The 17,324-nt window shown below is 37.8% G+C and overlaps 1 protein-coding gene across 3 annotated transcripts in view; it reads right to left on the bottom strand.

Moving 5' to 3' along the window:
- The window catches only part of LOC147820672 (EF-hand calcium-binding domain-containing protein 3-like), a 51,271-nt gene that overhangs the window by 18,150 nt on the left and 15,797 nt on the right, over positions 1–17,324 (bottom strand). For 2 of the 3 annotated variants that reach the window (XM_087203830.1, XM_087203833.1), the window contains exons 5-9: positions 15,513–15,566; positions 15,061–15,165; positions 10,373–10,426; positions 9,719–9,851; positions 4,275–4,328 (exon numbers count right to left, since the gene is read on the bottom strand). In XM_087203830.1, coding sequence (XP_087059956.1) covers positions 4,275–4,299 — 25 coding nt within the window. In that variant the 5' untranslated portion in view covers positions 4,300–4,328; positions 9,719–9,851; positions 10,373–10,426; positions 15,061–15,165; positions 15,513–15,566. Of the gene's footprint in view, positions 1–4,274; positions 4,329–9,064; positions 9,157–9,718; positions 9,852–10,372; positions 10,427–15,060; positions 15,166–15,512; positions 15,567–17,324 lie in introns of all 3 variants that reach the window. The other variant, XM_087203831.1, reaches the window with a different exon arrangement.

The raw sequence follows: 17,324 nt of genomic DNA, 5'->3' as shown, positions 1-17,324 counted from the left end.
TCAACTACAAAAGTTACTCTCACAATTTTAAAGCTAAAAGAGAATAGATAAAAGAGAATGAATACATCATCAAACAAATTTACTCCTTTCATTTTATTGAATTAATTTATTTAATGGCAGAGTGAGGAATACCTACTTTGTAAACTGCACTATGTTATCAAACAGTTACAATGTAATTAGGGGTTAAAAGACAGCAAATGAAGCCCTTAGCAACAGTATATCTGATAATCAAAGTGGTGCAGTGTGACATGGACTGTAAAGGCAAAAGGAACTTTGGAAAACGGAGAGGTAACGGTGTCCAGTCACCTTAATAGACAGAGGGTAGAAACTGACAAGACAATTAGGGAAAATAATTAAGGGATTAAAGGTTGTAAGTCAAAGTATTAACTCCTATTTTTTTTCCAGCGGTGGAGAGTGAACCTAGGCCCTTCACACTGAGTTACCTCGTAAGCCCTTTTTATTTTCATTTTGAGACAGAGTCTTGCTAAGCAGCCTGGCTGGAGGTCAAACTTGTGGTCCTGCCTTAGTCTCCCAGAGTGCTGGGATTATAGGTGTGTGCCACTCTGCTGGGCGCCTAACAATGCTTCCTTATTAGGTTTCATTGGCAGTTTTTATCAATTTACATACAGTCATCATTCTATTTGCTTAAGGACTGAATTAAGAGTCAATTTTTTTTTTGTACTGGGGATCGAACTCAGGACCCTCATATAAATTTCTGAAGTTAGGGAAAGTAGAATAGGAGGGATGCATTTTATCTTATTTTTTCCCCAGATAAATGGGAAACTAAGGGAAAAGGTCAAAGTTATATGCAATTATCCATCTTAATTCATATGCTTCTTTTTCCCTTAATGTATTGAACTCCAAAGACAAAAAATTGAAAACCTTAGAGGCAGAATTGAAACTGAGACTATTCTTTTATAATTTATTCGCTTTTTCCTTTCAAAATGTAGGGTAGTTTTGTTTTCTAAACATGAGAATAAATATCTTATTTATTGATGTATAGGTTAATTCAAATTCAAAACATATAATTTATAGAATTAAGAAAAAACTGTCAGACACTTTTTCCTTCCTGTCCTCTGACCTCTCATCCCATACAATCTTTCTCCTCTTCTTTCCTTTTGCTTGGCTCTTCTCCCTCCTGAGATATTAGTTTGCTAGAGGGACCCTATGCCATTCTTGAATACTGCATGTGGCGCCATTCTGGTTAGGAAGGTGACATAGAAGATTTTTTTTCCCAGATAAGAAGCAGACTTAATTTCTACAAAGTAAGGTTTTTCCAAGTGTATATTAGAATTTCTGTATTCCTATTGAGTGCAGTTTTAGAAATTCTGACATAGAACTTTGCAACCAAAGCACTGCTGAAGGTCAAGTGGCATTCTGAATGTTTACTATTAAGTGACAGAAATATCAGCAGGTCTTGAAGTAGTTCACATGTGAGTGTTATTTTTGTGTTATCAAGCTTAGGTAACTGGAATTCATCTTTTTTTTCCCTCAGAAAAATAGAAATGGAGATTAAAAGTGGCAGAGTAAAGATGGAAGCAAAATACAGCCTCTCAGGGACTGGGAATCAAGATACCTAAAAACCAACTTGATGAAATAAAAAAGATCTCCATGAATTGGTAGAGAGCTGACAGGAAAACTAGAAACTACAGAGAAGCTGGAGAAACTGAATACAACACAGAGAAATAATGAAGCAGTCTGGATTGCTAACCCCAGCTCCCATGGAGTGGGACCTGACTTCATTAACGCCAAATAAGACTCTCCGGTTCAGCAACTCCAGGGAGAAACAATGGACCAGGCTAGCAGCACTAGCTACACACACACAGACAGACACACAGACACACAGACACACACACACACACGCATGCACGCACACATACCCCTACAGTAAAACTGCAAAAACAGTGTAGGAGTTTACTCTGAAAGTAACTCAGTAGCCATTTTTGGGAGGGGTTAATTGTTTAAAACTAACTTAAAGAATAATTAAAGAACAACTACACTTCAGGGTTTCTGGGGTCACCCTACCACAGGAACCAGACGGGAGACAGCCATATGAGATGGTCATGGAGAGGGTGCAGGCTAGCCATACACCCTCTGAGAAATGTAAGCTCAAGCTAGGACACAGGGGTCCCACCCTCCATGGTGAGAGGCTGGGGCAGTCCTATGTGGTTTTTGGAGGGGGCTGAGTCTGAAAATGCTGGGATTACATCCAGAAGATGAGTTGACCTTCCCCTCCCCTTGCCCATTGCCTACATCCAGCACAGAACTAGGTGGGTTTTTTTTTTACTTTCTCCACCTGCCAACGTGATCAAGGATACACCTCAGTTTGGACAGCTGCCACAGTCTAGAGTATATGTACATAGGGCAAAAGCTAGGGAGAGAAAGCAGTGACTTGGGGTGCACAGAGTGACATGGAAACTGGAAATGGCTGGAGTGAACACAGCCCTAGGGAGAACACCATTGACAAATAATGCTGAGCAGGAAAGGTGGGGCAGGGTTCACCATTCACACCTAAAAATGTGAATGTGGAAACAAAATAGGACTTAGTAGGGATTTGCTATCTCTTCCCCATACCTGGTGGATTCCAATACTATACACCCTAGAAAGAAAATACTCATTTAAAAACATGAAGGGATATTTTGGACTTGTTTCTCTTTTTTCTTTTGCTTTTCTGTTTTGGGAGGAAAAGAAAGAACAACACTAGAAAAAAAGGGGCAAAAGAGAAAATTATGTAAAAGAAATTATTATTTTTTTTAGAGATACAGAGAAGATAACATGAGAGGAACAGAAAATAAATGGAAGAGAAGAAAGGAGAGTGATGGAAGCTGGGTGTGTGGTGTACACCTGTATACTGGGAGATTGAGGCAGGAGGGTTGAAAATTTAAGCCTAGCATGGGTACGATACATATATATGTATAGTTTTAAATTTGATTGGTCCTGATTTGGTTGACTTTGTTATATTATTTGGGATTGTTAGTTATACAGTACTATTTCTTCTTGGTAGCCCAGATTGGGAAAATTATCTCAAAAATGACTGCCACACAGCTACTTGAGTTGGTGAATCTTCAATTATCTGAAAGCAGTAGATTAGAACCTCTCTCAGTCAGCCAATAAGCATTTACTGAGCACATACTGTGGAGTAAAAAACTAAGCCTTGGTGAGAGCAGAAATCTTGCTTATTTTTTGTTCATGCCTGAGCTTTCCCGAACGGTGCCTTGGTATTTAATAGTTATTGATGAATACAGAGATCATAAATAAACACGGTGGGGGGGTTGCTTCACTATCACTAAATTCACCAGCATCATTTAAAATGCTTGTGTTAAAAGCTACAACTGAATATCCTGAAAGCTTTCTGGCATCAGCAACAAAAATGGCAAAAGATAAGATTAGAGAGACTTATCAAAGAGATTTTATTTTTATTTTTCACCAGTAATACAACAGGACTCACTTGGAAACTTTTTGGGTATATATTTTAAAAGTACTTTTTTCACTTGGAAACATTAAATGTGTGTACCCAGAATTTAAATTTTTATTAAAATTCATTTTGTTCATACTTGCATAAATTACCTTAAATTATTCTTTGTTATGGTTTGGGTCTAGATGTCCCCACAAAGCCTCATGCGGTCATAGGTGGAGCTTTTGCAGATGTGTCTGAATCTAGAGTGAGTGCTTCTGGGATTAAAGCTGTGTGATTACTAAATCAGCATCCTGCTTGGTTTGGCACTGCCCTAATCCTGGTAGGCTGGGTACAATACAAGAGACAGAAAGAGGCTTGTCTTCCTCCCTGTTTGCTTGCTTTTGCTGTGCTCTGCTTGCCATGAACTTCTCCTCTTAGTGCCCCTCTGCCAAGCCACCCTGCCTGGGAGCCAGGCGATTATGGACTGAAATCTCTACAAACCTTTCCCTTTTTAACTTTGGGTGCTGGGTATTTTGTTTCAGCAGCAAGAAAAAAAAGTAACTAAGACATTCTTAAATCCTTTCTGAAACACAGTCAGACTTGTTGAGTTTTTTGTGTCACATTTGGGAAATGCAGGTGCAGAGAACAAATCAAAATTACTTAAAAATGAAATACAAGATTGAGATTCTTCATTTGTGGGAGGAGGGCAGAAGAAAAGTTCTACTTTTACTCTATCGATCCATTTCACAGCATAATCATCATCATCATCATCATCATCATCATCATCATCATCTACTTTTGTAACCAAGAAAACACCTAAATATTTAGCATCAGATTATCAGTTTAATACTGTATTAGAGCATAAATTTTCACTCACGTGTAATCTTCTTCAGGCCCTCCATTATTGAATCCACAGTAACCTTTCCCTTTCCTGTAAAACATTTTGGTTCAGATTCAGAGGCAGCCACATAAAAACTTGTTACAGTTGATAAAATTGTGACGTTATTAAAAATAACAGGCTGAAACTTCTATGAGTTACCTTTGGAATTTGGATTTATTTTTCTCTCAGGTGAGTATGATAAAATACAAGACACTGTTTTAGGGATATAATTATTTCTACTTCTTTAACATAGTTTCTCTTTTATGTATTTCAAGGAATGTCTTGATATTCCATAGGTCACAAATGGGAAAAAGATACCACAAATACAACCAAATCTAAAATCTAGCAGCATCTTTTCCAACTCAGATTGGCAATATTTTAAAAATGTGAAGAAATGGAGAGAAATATGTTGGCAAATGCTTTGAGTTGGAAAAAGGAAAGACCAGCTCTGTGTTTGTTCTGACAAGTATTTTTTTGAGAACCAAGATATTTGTGCTCGTTACCATGAAGGCACAGGGTATGTTTCTCTGACTGGAATGATCTTTCCCCATGTTTTTTCTCCAGTCTTGGCTAAATGTTCCCAAATTAACTTCTGCATACATGTACCACATTATATCAAAACCATTTTGCTTATGTGCTTATTCCTCTATTTGACTATAAGGTCTTTGAGGAGACAAAGGCTATGACTCATTCTTTTTGTGTCCTTAGCATTTGATACAGAACCTAGCACATAGGTGGGTACCCTTCATTTAATGAGTTAACATTAGGTAGGGAAATCATGAAAGTCTGACCTATGGAAGTGAACAAAGTGGGATCAGTGAATATTGGAGGATATTAATGGGGATGTAGAGAACAGAGCTAGAAAAATAGATAGAAAGTAGTTGCTACTGAGAAGTTAAGAAATCGAGAGGTTTATTTCCCTTTTTATTTTATTTTGTTTATTTTTTGGAAACAGTGTCTTGTTATGTTGTCCAGGCTGGCCTTGAATTCCTGGGGTAGAGTGATTCTTCTGCTTCATGTTCCTTAGTAGCTAGGACTATAGGTGTGTGTCACTGCATCCAAGCATGGTTATTTTTAAAATTGAGAAGCAAAAGTTTTACATATTTATAACGTACAGCATGATATTTTAAAAATTACTTTTATTTATTTATTTTTGGTTCTTTTGAGACAAGGTCTTGCTGTGTAGTTCAGGCTGGCCTTGAACTCACTATGTAGCCCAGGCTGGCATTGAACTTGTGGCAATCTTCCCGCCTCAGCCTCTCGAGTGCTAGGATTAGAGGTGGTTTGCACTACCACACCCAGCAAAAATTACTTATTTTAAATCAACAAATGAAAACTGCATATATTTATGAACTCACTGTGTATCCTAAACTGGCCTCAAACTTGTGGTGATCCTCCTGCCTCAGCCTCCCAACTGCTGGGATTACAGGCATGCACCCCACACCCAGCTAAATTTCATATTCTTTGAGCCACATCTCCCCAGTTGTACCTCAACTCCAACCCTTGATAACCACCATTTTTCTCTCTGCTTTTAAGAGGTCATCTTTTTAGATACCACATATAAGTAAGATCATCTGTTGTTTGTCTCTTTGTGCCTGGCTTATTTTACTTAAAATCTTCTAAGCTCATCCACACTGTTGTAAATGACAGTATTTACTTCTTTTTTAAGGATAGTTTTCCAGTGTGTACATACATATCATTTTTAAAACTCCATTCATCCATTAATGAACATTTAGACTGATTTCGGATCCTGGCTACTGGGAATTATAGTACAACAAACATGGGAATATAGATATTTCTTTGACATATTGATTTCATATCCTTTGGATATACCCAAGGGTGGGATTTCTGGGTCATATGGTAGCTCCATTTTAAATTTTTTTAGGAACTTATATACTGTTTCCCATAATGGTTGTAGTAATTTACATTACCGGCAAAAGTGTCTTAATAGAAACCTGGGGATTTACAATACCATATCCAGGCCAGAGCAGTACCTGCAAGAGAAGCGACAATAGAAAAAGGTAGAAAAAGAGTAGCTGTGAGACAAGTGGACAGAAGGCTTTTTCCATGATGCCACCAGAAAGGAGAAAGCACAGGAAGGGAACCTGAGAGGCATCCTCAGGAATTCTGATAGGGAAATAATTTTTTAAAAGTATGCAAATAAATAAACTTGATAGTAGAAACTGTGGGGGAAGAAAGCAGGGTTATTAGGAAAGGGCAAGGTGGAGGAGGGACAATTTTAGGTTCACTGTAAGTCAAGCAGACTTAATCTTTTAGTCCTACAAAACATTACACACTTTAGGGGTTTTTTTTTGTTGTTGTCGTTGTCGTTTGGTACTAGGGATCGAACTCAGGACCTTGCACTTGCGAGGCAGGCATGGCGCCACTGAGCTAAATCCCTGACCCAACACATTTTAGTTTTGATATTAACAACATTTATCTCTTCGCCTCTCCTCTAGAAGTCTGAACATAGTTTGTTCTGACTGTCCCTAGCAACAAAAGGCCAGAACTTGTGGAACAGAAACTGAATAAAAATTCCCCTAAGTTATACATGGTATAGAATATGTAAGGGTAAAGATATCCATTCAGTTCAAAGCAGTTTCAGTAAAATCAGTTACCCACCCAGGCTTGAGTTGGGGAATGTTGGGATTATGAAAACAAAATTTCAGCAATATAGTAGAAGAAATGAAAAGGAGAGACTGAAGATTCAAAGAAAACCCCAACTACTGATGAGCAAGAGAAGTGCACATTTCTCTAATCTACCTGAGTCCCTAAGCAGAAGACTGATGCCTAATTTCCCAAGCACAAGAGATGAGGTTATCTAAGCAAACTGGAGGGTTTAGGGGCTTCTTTTAGAGAAGGGAATTGTTTCCCAGACAAGGGGACAGCATATATAGTTGTTTCAGGACAAGACATCTGTTGAACTTTCAAATCAGTCTGTGCAACTGAACCTGATCATGTTCAGAAGAATGCAAAGGAGGCTGGAGATGTATAGTATTAATATTGTGAAAGGTGTTCTGAGCAAATGGAGTGTCTTTTAAAAGTTTTAAACCACGAGGGCCGGGGATTTAGCTCAGTGGTTCTGCTGCCTGCCTCTCAAGCGCAAGGTCCTGCGCTCGATCCCCGGTATCAAAAAAAAAAAAGTTTTAAACCATGAGCGTGGCATGATTATATTTAGGTACTAGAACATCATATTTAGGTTTTGATGATCATATTTAGGTTTTCAAGCCTGGATGGATGTGGACAGTGAAAGGATTGGAAGGAAACATGCCTGAAAGCAGCAGGATTAGCCAAGAGGCTGCTACAATTATCCAGGCAAAAGATGACGCTGATCAGTATTAGGGTATAGAAAATGCGAGAAAAAAGTGGTGGACAACGTAGAACTGTGTAGGACAAACTAATAGAACTTGGTGAATAAATGTGGGAGGCTGAGAGAGGAGAAAGCAAAGATTATGCTTAGAAGTTTGGCTTAAGCAAGTGAATTTATGCACATTCATTGAAAAAAGAAACACCAAGGGAGTTTTTTGGAGATGGGGAGATAAACCAGAGATTTAAGAGAGTGGTTTCTAGACTGGGGATGTAACTCAGTGGTAGAGGCCTGGGTTTAATCCCTAGAGCCACAAAGGAAAAAAGAAAATCAAGAAACTGATTTCTGTGTTCTCAGGGAACCAGAAGCATATAAAAAACAATAAAAGAACGAGGCAGCATATTCTGAGTCTCTAATGAGTTGTACCAACAAAGCCCACAAGAGTTCGGGGAAGGAAGAGTGGACTTCTGACCAGGGGATGGATAGTGATAGGAATCAAGGAATGTAACAGTGAACATGGGGCAGTGAAATAGGATTTTATGCTTGGACTTTGGATAGATGGAGATGGAAGGGAGGAGGAGTATTTTAGACAGGGGAAATTGTGTTAACTGAGGGATAAAAGTAGGAAGGAACAAGGTATTCTGAAGGAACTGTGAGTAGTTCCATTGGTTTGGAGCATAACATAAAGAAAGTAGGGGAGGAGGCTCCTTAGGAGTACATGGGGATTATGCTGGAGTGTTTTTTTCATTACTGAGGATCAAACCCAGGACCTTGCAAGTGCTCTGTGAGTGAGCTACATCTCCAGCTCAGGACACCATCTTAAATTTAAGGCCAGAACTATAGAAATTATCTGGCAACGTCATTAAAATGTTATGGTAAAAATGCTACGCTCCAATATGCTTAATTTTTTTTTATCAGAACAACAAAAAAAGTAGTAGAAATTTTAAAGTAGTTATATAACACAAGGGTCTGGAGCTGAGACATGTAACTCAAGTCAGTAGAAATCTCAATAAAGCAAAGTCAACTGATTCCAATCTTTTCTTGCTTCTCTTACGAGTCTCTCCCTAATACTCATTTTTATTTTTAAATTTTAATCACTCTAATATCTTCCCTTACTTTTTGGGGCAGGAATCATGCCCTCAGGCACAAACTAGCATATTGTGGTTTAGGAAATAAAAGTCTAGTCATAATCTCAACATATCCTTGCTTTTCTTCATCTTTCACGTACTTTACAGGCAAAGTGTGGTCTGTGCAATTGGCCCCACCTGGGCATCCATTAGACATGGAGCATCTCAGGCCCCACAGACCCGAACCAAAATCTGTATTTTTCCAAGTTGCCCAGGTGACTCATAGGCACATTTAAGTTTAGGAAGCACTGTACTAGATGATACAAAAATCAAGATAGTTTCTGAGGCTCTTCAGTACAGGATAACAAAAATATACCTTTAGAAAGACAAGATAATTATAAAAAACTTCTCACCAATAAATGTCAAATGATTATTTCTTCTTCTGTGAGTTCAATCCCCTCATTTGCTAGAAAGTTGACTAAATTCTCAATATCAATCACCTCTCCTTAGAAAGATGAGAAATGAATTACAGAAATATTCTGGGGCAATTTACAAAACAATATCGTAGTACTTATATATATCATCACCCATGTACAAGGGGTGATCAAAATATGCAGTGAACGTTTAAATAAAAAATTATTATAGGGCCAGGGATTTAGCTCAGTGCTGCCGCAACTGCCTCGCAAGTGCAAGGTCCTGAGTTCGATCTCTGGTGCAAAAAAACAACAAAAAAAACCCTCCACAACTATTACAGTAAGACACCCAGCCATTAATCCCCCTCAAAATGCTCTCCCTTGTTTCAAACACATTTGCCCCATTGCTCTTGTTACTTACTGAAATAGTTCTGGAAGTCCTCTTTCATGAAGGGAAAGAGGACCAAGAGATGGGGGGAGGAAGAGGGAGGGGAAAAGAGGGGAGGAGTAAAGAATGGAAAAAGAATTGAGATGTGTTAGGTACATGTACCAACTCCGCATGAAGAATGTAATCATTATGTACTGCAAACATGTACTAACAAAAAATGAAAAAAGACATCATATTATAATGATACATGCATTATCTATACTTACAGCAGCACAACTCATAATAGCTTGATCTTGGAAGTGGTCTACATGTCCATCGACAGATGAATGAAAAAAGAAAATGTGTATTTATACATAATGGAGTATTACTCTCCCACAAGGAAGGACAAACTTGAGTCATCTGTAGGAAAAGATGCACTTTGAGACTATGTTAAGTGAAATAAATCAGACACACAAGTTTAAATATTGTACGGCTTCTTTTACATAAGAAATCCAAAGTAAAAATAAATTATAAAGCAAAATTAAAGACAGATAATAGGAAGTAGGAAGATACTTCTTTTGCAAATAGGAAGGGGACTAAGAGATGGAAGAAGAAAGGGAGAGGAGAGGAAAGGGATGGGAAAAATTAAGATGTGTTATGCACATGTACCAATTTTCCCCAGTGAATGTCATCACTATGTACTGCAAACACATACTAATAAAAATAGAAACAAAAAAAGAAAAAACTTCAGATAATATCATGGGCATTGATATGTTAAAAACAGATTATTGTTTACTGAAGTCCAGCAGCATCCGTAAAAATAGAGCATGTTTTATGAAAAAATTTAAACTTTTATGAATGGAAAATATTTTTCTGTACCATTAATTTTAAAGTATTAAAATGCTATTTATAAAATTTTTCCACCACGTCTCACAACTCACCCTTGATATAACTGACTGCATCTATTAGATCCTTCAGATCAACAGTTCTATCACCTGTAAGACAAGGGAAATATGCTTCAGACACAGATAAGCTGATGTTACTGAGAATGACACAATTTACATCGCACTGAATTCTGAGAAAATGAAAATCAGAGGAATCCAGTGATCTTTTTTCTAATTTTCCTTGTAATTTAGACATCCTTAGAGATAAATGTTATCTTACAAAGTTCTCAATCTATAATGAATCATTATTATATCTTCCTTTTTTCTTTGCTTTCGAGACCACCAGAGTAACATAAATTAAGAAGTGACTGGTTTCAGTTAAACGTAAGGAGAAGGAGAAATGAACCTGACCCTACATATTTTCATTTCCTCAGTATTACCTAAGCTAGAGAAGATATCTGATCCAATAAAACTGGATGCAATCTCCTAGGAAGAGAGTATAGATAAAAAGACAGCCATGGGTCTAGCCCTGAAGAACTTTATTAATGAGAGATCTTCTAGGCAAGGAAAAGTCAGAAAAGGAAATGGGGAAGAAGCTGTCAGTGAGGGAAGAAGAAAACCAAGTGAGAATGAGACTTCAAAAATATGAAGAAAATATGTACTAATAAAAAGAAATGTGAAGAAAATGAGAAAAAGGTTCCAGTAAACAGGGGATGGCCACTTGTGTCAAATACTTCCAAGACGTCAAGTGTAATAAGAGAAGAGAATTGACTATGAACCTTGGCAGGAGGTTGAGAGCTGCTAATTCAGTGCTATGGTGGACATGGAAATCTAGAGTGAATGGGAGGTGAGGAAAGAGACACAATGAGTAATGACAACTTTTTGAGACAACTCTATTGTAAAGAGGAACTAAGAATTAGAGCAGTAGCTGGCAGGGAACAAGTATGATAGAAAAGCACGGCTGCATACCAGTGGAAACAGAGACAGTAGGAGGGAGAAATTAATAATTCAGGCCAGAAAGAGAATATCATATTGGAAGAGTTAAGTCTGAGAATGTAAGAGGAAATGGGAACCAGAACAGAAATGAAAAGATGGCCCAGTGGTTCTCTCCCCTGTCTAGCAAAACAAAAGGTAGGGCATATGGGCATGGGTTTGGTAGGTGCATAGGAATGGAGGCAGGAAAATGAGGACATTCTTATCTAATGGCATCCATTTTCTGTGTGAAGTCTGAGGTGAAGTCATCAGCTCAGACTTAAGGTAAGGAGGCATTGGAAATCTGAACACAGAAGCTATAAAATTACTGTGCCCATTATGTGAAGTGACTTCTATTAGCATGATTTTGTGATTTTCTCCAGCAATCTTAAGCTGTTCAAAGGTAAAGTGAAGATAAAGGTGAGGATAAAGGCATTACTGTATAAGTGGTAGTTCAGGTGAATGACAGGTAAAGATGATTGAAGTTAAAGAGGTCATATAGTAAGGAGATGGCTCTGTTGTTGCTAAGCAAGTTTGCCAGGAGTTCTGAGAGTTTGTAAGGTATTACGATGTTAAGGGTATAATTTAATTTAAGGAAGGAAAGCAATGAGAGCATAGTAGTGAGAGGAGGTACTGAATAACGAGAGTTGTAGGGCGAGAGGCATGAAGGTCTTCATGTGACTAAAGAGAAGATGGAGTTGGAGTTCTACACTGTTCTGCTGCAGCATACATTTCATTAGCACCAGTGCCTCATATTCATTTGGTAAACGGAATAACGTCACAGCAATGTAGAAAGCCTGTGGAGTCATATATAATTTTCCAAATTCAAAGAAGTAGAACTGTCAGCGAGAAGCTATAGCAGCTATAGCAGGAACACTTACTGTTTTATTAAAAAAAAAAACCAAACCAAACCAAAAACAAGACAAGTGCCAGTGATACAGGACAGAAATCAGGTTCAATAGTTCAGAGATCTTCCATCCACATTATCTCAGAGCAGCAAACAACTTTTCAGCTCTTTTTACAGGATGTGTGTACATATGCCTTTTTAGTAGCTTCCAGACACTGAGCCATTTGCCTGGACTGTTCAACTTTCCTCAGGTAGTATCAATTAAAGCTTTTGCCGGTGCTCTGGTTACAAAGTGGCAAAGATTTTAAGTGTGTTTCCAAAATTAAGTTCAGTTATTTTAATGGGCATTTTTATGAAATGGGAGGTTCCCCCCCCCCCCAGGAATTGCTATATGGTGTTAAACTGGAAATGTCTGCATAGTAAGTGAACTGGGAGACTATATGTGAGAGAGATTTGGGAGATGATAAAGAAATAGGTGAGGATAAAGTCATTACTGTATGAGTGGTAGTTAAGGTGAAAGGCAGTAAAGATGATCGAAATTAAAGAGGTCAAGGAACAGGAAGTCATGGTGTTATACGGATGACCTAAGTCAGGGATTCTTTTTTTTTGTTTTTGGTACCGGGATCAAACTCGGGACCTCAGGTGGTGGAACCACTGAGCTAAATCCCAGGCCCTCAGCCAGGGATTCTTAACTCGGGCTTCCTCTACCCTATATTGAGAGAATTCAGGGGTTCCTTGAGCTTCAATTGGAGAATAAACAACTTTATTTTCACTAACCATTAACTGAAACTTAGCATCATTTTTCTCAATTATTAATTTAGGCAACAATCTGTGGTAGTAGCAGAATCTGTAACTTTTGTTACTAACATAAATCACTGACATTTTCATGTCACAGAGATATTGCTGCAAATATATTGAAATGTTGTTTATGCTCATCACTACTTGAAAATGTGACATGCTACTAGAACTTGTTAAATGCTTAATAGGTGCTAACAATTTATATCTTAAATGTTTTGATAATTGTATTTTAATATGATTAGCTTCTTTGCAATTACATGTATTTAATGCATTTTAAAATGTACTCAGAAGTGATCTGTTCATTAGACTTTCAAAGGGGTCCCTGGCACAGGAAAGTCAAAAGTTCCTGATATGTAAGGAAGATAATGAAATTGCTGAGAATAAGGACAGGAGTAGTGGAGAAGGAAGACAATGAGCCCAGTGCTATTTCCTGTAAAATGCCCTAAATTGTATCCTGTTTTATTTATTTATATAAAACTTACAATTAATAAATGTTGTTATAGCTTGTGTTTTTATAATAACCAAAATATATTCATAGATCATAGAATTTCCTTCTTTTTATTTTTCAACACCTTTTTTCTTTGTCTCCTCCTCACTATATCATTAACATTTACTGAGTATTCTGGACTGCACTAGGTGCTTTACATGCACCTAATTATCTATATTAATTTGAGAGTAAGAAATGACCATAGAGAATCATTTAGTTCAACTCTCCCTTTTACATATGAAGAATCTAAGATTAAGTAGGGTTAATTTATTTGTCAGCAAGTTTGTAGTACAACAGGCACCATGACTAAGTACAAAGAAATATTGTACACTACACTTAAGGAATGTAGTGGATTCATCAGGGAAAATGTTTTTCTCCCTAGCTACTGCCAGACTATATTTCCAAAAGTATATATAACAATGTCAACTCTTAAATGCCATTAGAAAAACTGGATATTATCAATCTTGTTAATTTTTGCTAGTCCAACGAATGACAATGGTTCTGTATTGCGTTTTATTTTGTATTTTCAAGATTATTGGTAAGATTAAATATCTCTTCATATGTTAATGGGCATTTACATTACATTTTCTCTTCTACGAATTACCTATATGCTTATTTGCTTATTTATTCTTACTATGTTTCTTTTCAATGAACAAGGATTTTTTTTCTTTTTCTGTGGTACTGGGGATAGAACCCAGGCCTAGGGTACGCTAGGTAAGGCAAATGGTTGACCACTGAGCTAAACCCCCAGCTTACTTGCTTGCTTATTGATTGATTGATTCAGACACAATCTTTTTTTTTTTTTTTTGGTACTGGGGATCGAACTCGGGTCCTTGTGTTTGTGAGGCAGGTGGTGGAACCCCTGAGCTAAATCCCTGGCCCTTGAGACACAATCTTGCTATGTAGGCCAGGCTTGAACTCACTATGTACCCCAGGCTGGCCTTGAACCCTCAATACACCTGCCTCAGCCTCCAGCATAGCTGGGGTTACAGGTTTGCACCGCTGTTCCCAGTCCATACAAGGACTATTTTTTCTACATTAGGGATATTAGTTAATTGTCTTGTAACCCTTTTCTCCGGGCTCATTTGACTTTCTTAATTTTTCTCTTAAAATTTTCTCTCAATTATCCTTCCAATTTATTACGTTTTTGTTTTTTTTGGTTTGGTTTAGTTTTCTGAGACAGTCTTGCTATGAAGTTCAGGCTGGCCTTGAACTCAGTGTATAGCCCAGGCTGGCCTCTAACTTGCAGCAATCCTGCCTCAGCCTCCAGAATGCTGGTATTACAGGTGTGCACCATCATGCCCAGCTCAATTTATCATTGTTAAGGCTTCTTAAGAGTGTGGTATTCCCAGGCACGGCTGACTCCAGCAAGTGGTATCCTTAACCTACATTTTTAAAGGCATTTTTTTTTGGTACTGGGGATTGAACTTGGGACCTTGCGCTTGCGAGGCAGGCCATAGAACCCCTGAGCTAAATCCTTGGCCCTTTAAAGGCATTTTTGAAGGTGGTATTTCTTCATGAGTCAGGAGTAAGTCTTCTTTTTTGTATTTATTTCATTATGGTACTAAAAAGGATGCTTTCAGCAGATCTAATAGAAAGGGTTAATATTGTTCTGAAGTGCACAGTGACATCTATACTTACTATCAGTTGATAGCTGGGTCATTAGTTCCTCAAGTTCTTCATCTTTTATTTTAATTCCCACATTTTCCAAAAGAGATTCTACTTTTTAAATTTTGACCCGTGGCCCTTAGGAAAGAAGGATATGGATTAATATGAGTAGTGATCCTCAAGAACGAAAAATGCTAATCATAGTCACTTATCAAAAATCCCACTTGAAGGGCTGAGGGTTTAGCTCAGTGGTTCCACTGCCTGCCTCGCAAGCACAAGGTCCCAAGTTCTATCCCCCGGTAGCGGGGGGGGGAAAATATATACATATATATATATATATATATATATATATATATATATATATATATGTATATATATATAAAACAATGGATCAACAAATGGGCAGGAAGCAAACCTGGAACATCTAAAAGAAAATGCTAACACAAGGATTTTTTATTTGTTCTTTCACCATGCTTCTCACTCACCATCAAGGACCTTCACACTTTTTAGCAATCTATTCTTATACACCTTTCCATCATCTGTAAGATATAATCAGAATATAGATTAAATCATAGAGAAGAGTAACAAAGACAACACAACATACATAACTGTAGGGAAAAAACCCCAAAAGTGTTTTGATTTGTTTGGAAGTTTATTCTATTTTTACTCTCATGTAAGAATAAACTAAAACAAAGAAAGCTTTTACTCACACAGAAGGAAGCTCCCTGCCTCCATCCCAGGCTCCTAGGGCAGTGAAGCTCAGCGGGTTCCAGCACCCGGAAGGAAGCTCCCCACCTCCATCCCAAGCTCCTAGGACAGTGAAGCTCAGCCGGTCCCAGCACCCGGAAGGAAGATCCCCCAATGCCATCCTCCCAAGCTCCTAGGGCAGAGAAGGTGAGCCACCGTAGGTGACAGAAGCACACACCCCCCACCGTGGAAATGAGAAGACACATAAACAAGCCTCAAAAACAGACTTCCAGATCACCTACAGCAACCCCAAAGGGAAATGAGATGGAACACTCTGATACTCAACCACCTGGACTCTCTGAACTGGCAACAAAAGAGGATCTGGGAAAAATGAAATCAGATATAATTACTCAGGTAACAGCAAAGATTTTGCTCATGGTGCAAGACATGATTAATAAATCTAGAGAGGACACAGATAAAAAAAAGAGGATCTGAGGAACATGATGGAATCCCAACATAGGAAACAAATGGAATCCATAAAACAGATACAAACACATTTCCAAGAGATTAAAAACTCCATCGAAAGTCTGCACAGCAGAATGAACCAATATGAGCATAGAATTTCACATATAGAAGATAAGATTGCAATTAGTGAGGAGGAAAAGAAAAATTGCTTTAAAATTGTAAGGGAACATGAGAAATCAATCCAGCAGCTGCTAGACGATGCAAAGAAGAATAACGTAAGACTGATTGGAGTCAATGAAGAAAGAGGAGAGAGTGCACATGACATAAAAAAACTGTTCACAGAAGTGATGGCAGAAAACTTCCCAAGCAGGGGAAAAGAACTTGACATACAGATAAGTGAGGCATGTAGGACTCCAGCTAACCTTAATCAAAAAAAATCTACACACAGGCATATAATAGTTAGGATTCCAGAAATCCAACAGAAGAATAAAATTCTACAAGCAGTGAGAGAAAAGAAACAAATCACATACAAAGGAAAGCCCATCAGAATCACAGCAGACTTCTCAGTGCAAACCCTCAAGGCAAGAAGACCTTGGAGTGATGTATTTCAAGCCCTAAAGGAAAACAGCCTCCAACCCAGATTGATGTACCCTGCAAAACTATCTTTCAAAATTGATGGAGAAATAAGATGCTTTCATGATAAAGAGCACCTCAGGAACTTCGTGAATACCAAACCGGCACTCCAAAAAAATTTAGACAATACCCTAGGAAAAGACAATGAGGATCACAACCCCAGGAAACCCAGCAGAATGAATCCATTGGGCATGACAAATTAAACGCAAAGGGGGAGAATCCAACAAAAAGAAAAAGTCATCACAAGGCTTTTAAAACTTTTAACTTCATCTCCCTAATGAGTGTATAATTCAATCTTATTATTATACTGATTAGTATTTTTCTGATTCTAGAATTGCACACCATTCCTTGTGCTATACTGGCTATTTATCATCTTCTTATGTCTACATTTTAATTGGGTTGTCTATTAATGAGCTCTAAGAATTCTTTATATATTCTGCTCACAGGTTATATGCATTGTAAATATGGTCTGTTTAAGGACTACTATTCATTTTAATGATTTCATTTAAAGT

The sequence above is a fragment of the Heterocephalus glaber genome, unplaced genomic scaffold (assembly GCF_053883595.1).
Source record: "Heterocephalus glaber isolate CG9 unplaced genomic scaffold, H.glaber_assembly_v1.0 deba00001811, whole genome shotgun sequence".
In the NCBI taxonomy this organism is placed as follows: Eukaryota; Metazoa; Chordata; class Mammalia; order Rodentia; family Bathyergidae; genus Heterocephalus; species Heterocephalus glaber.
Note: the sequence above shows the minus strand (reverse complement) of the source record. Positions and strands in the feature narration are given on the sequence as shown.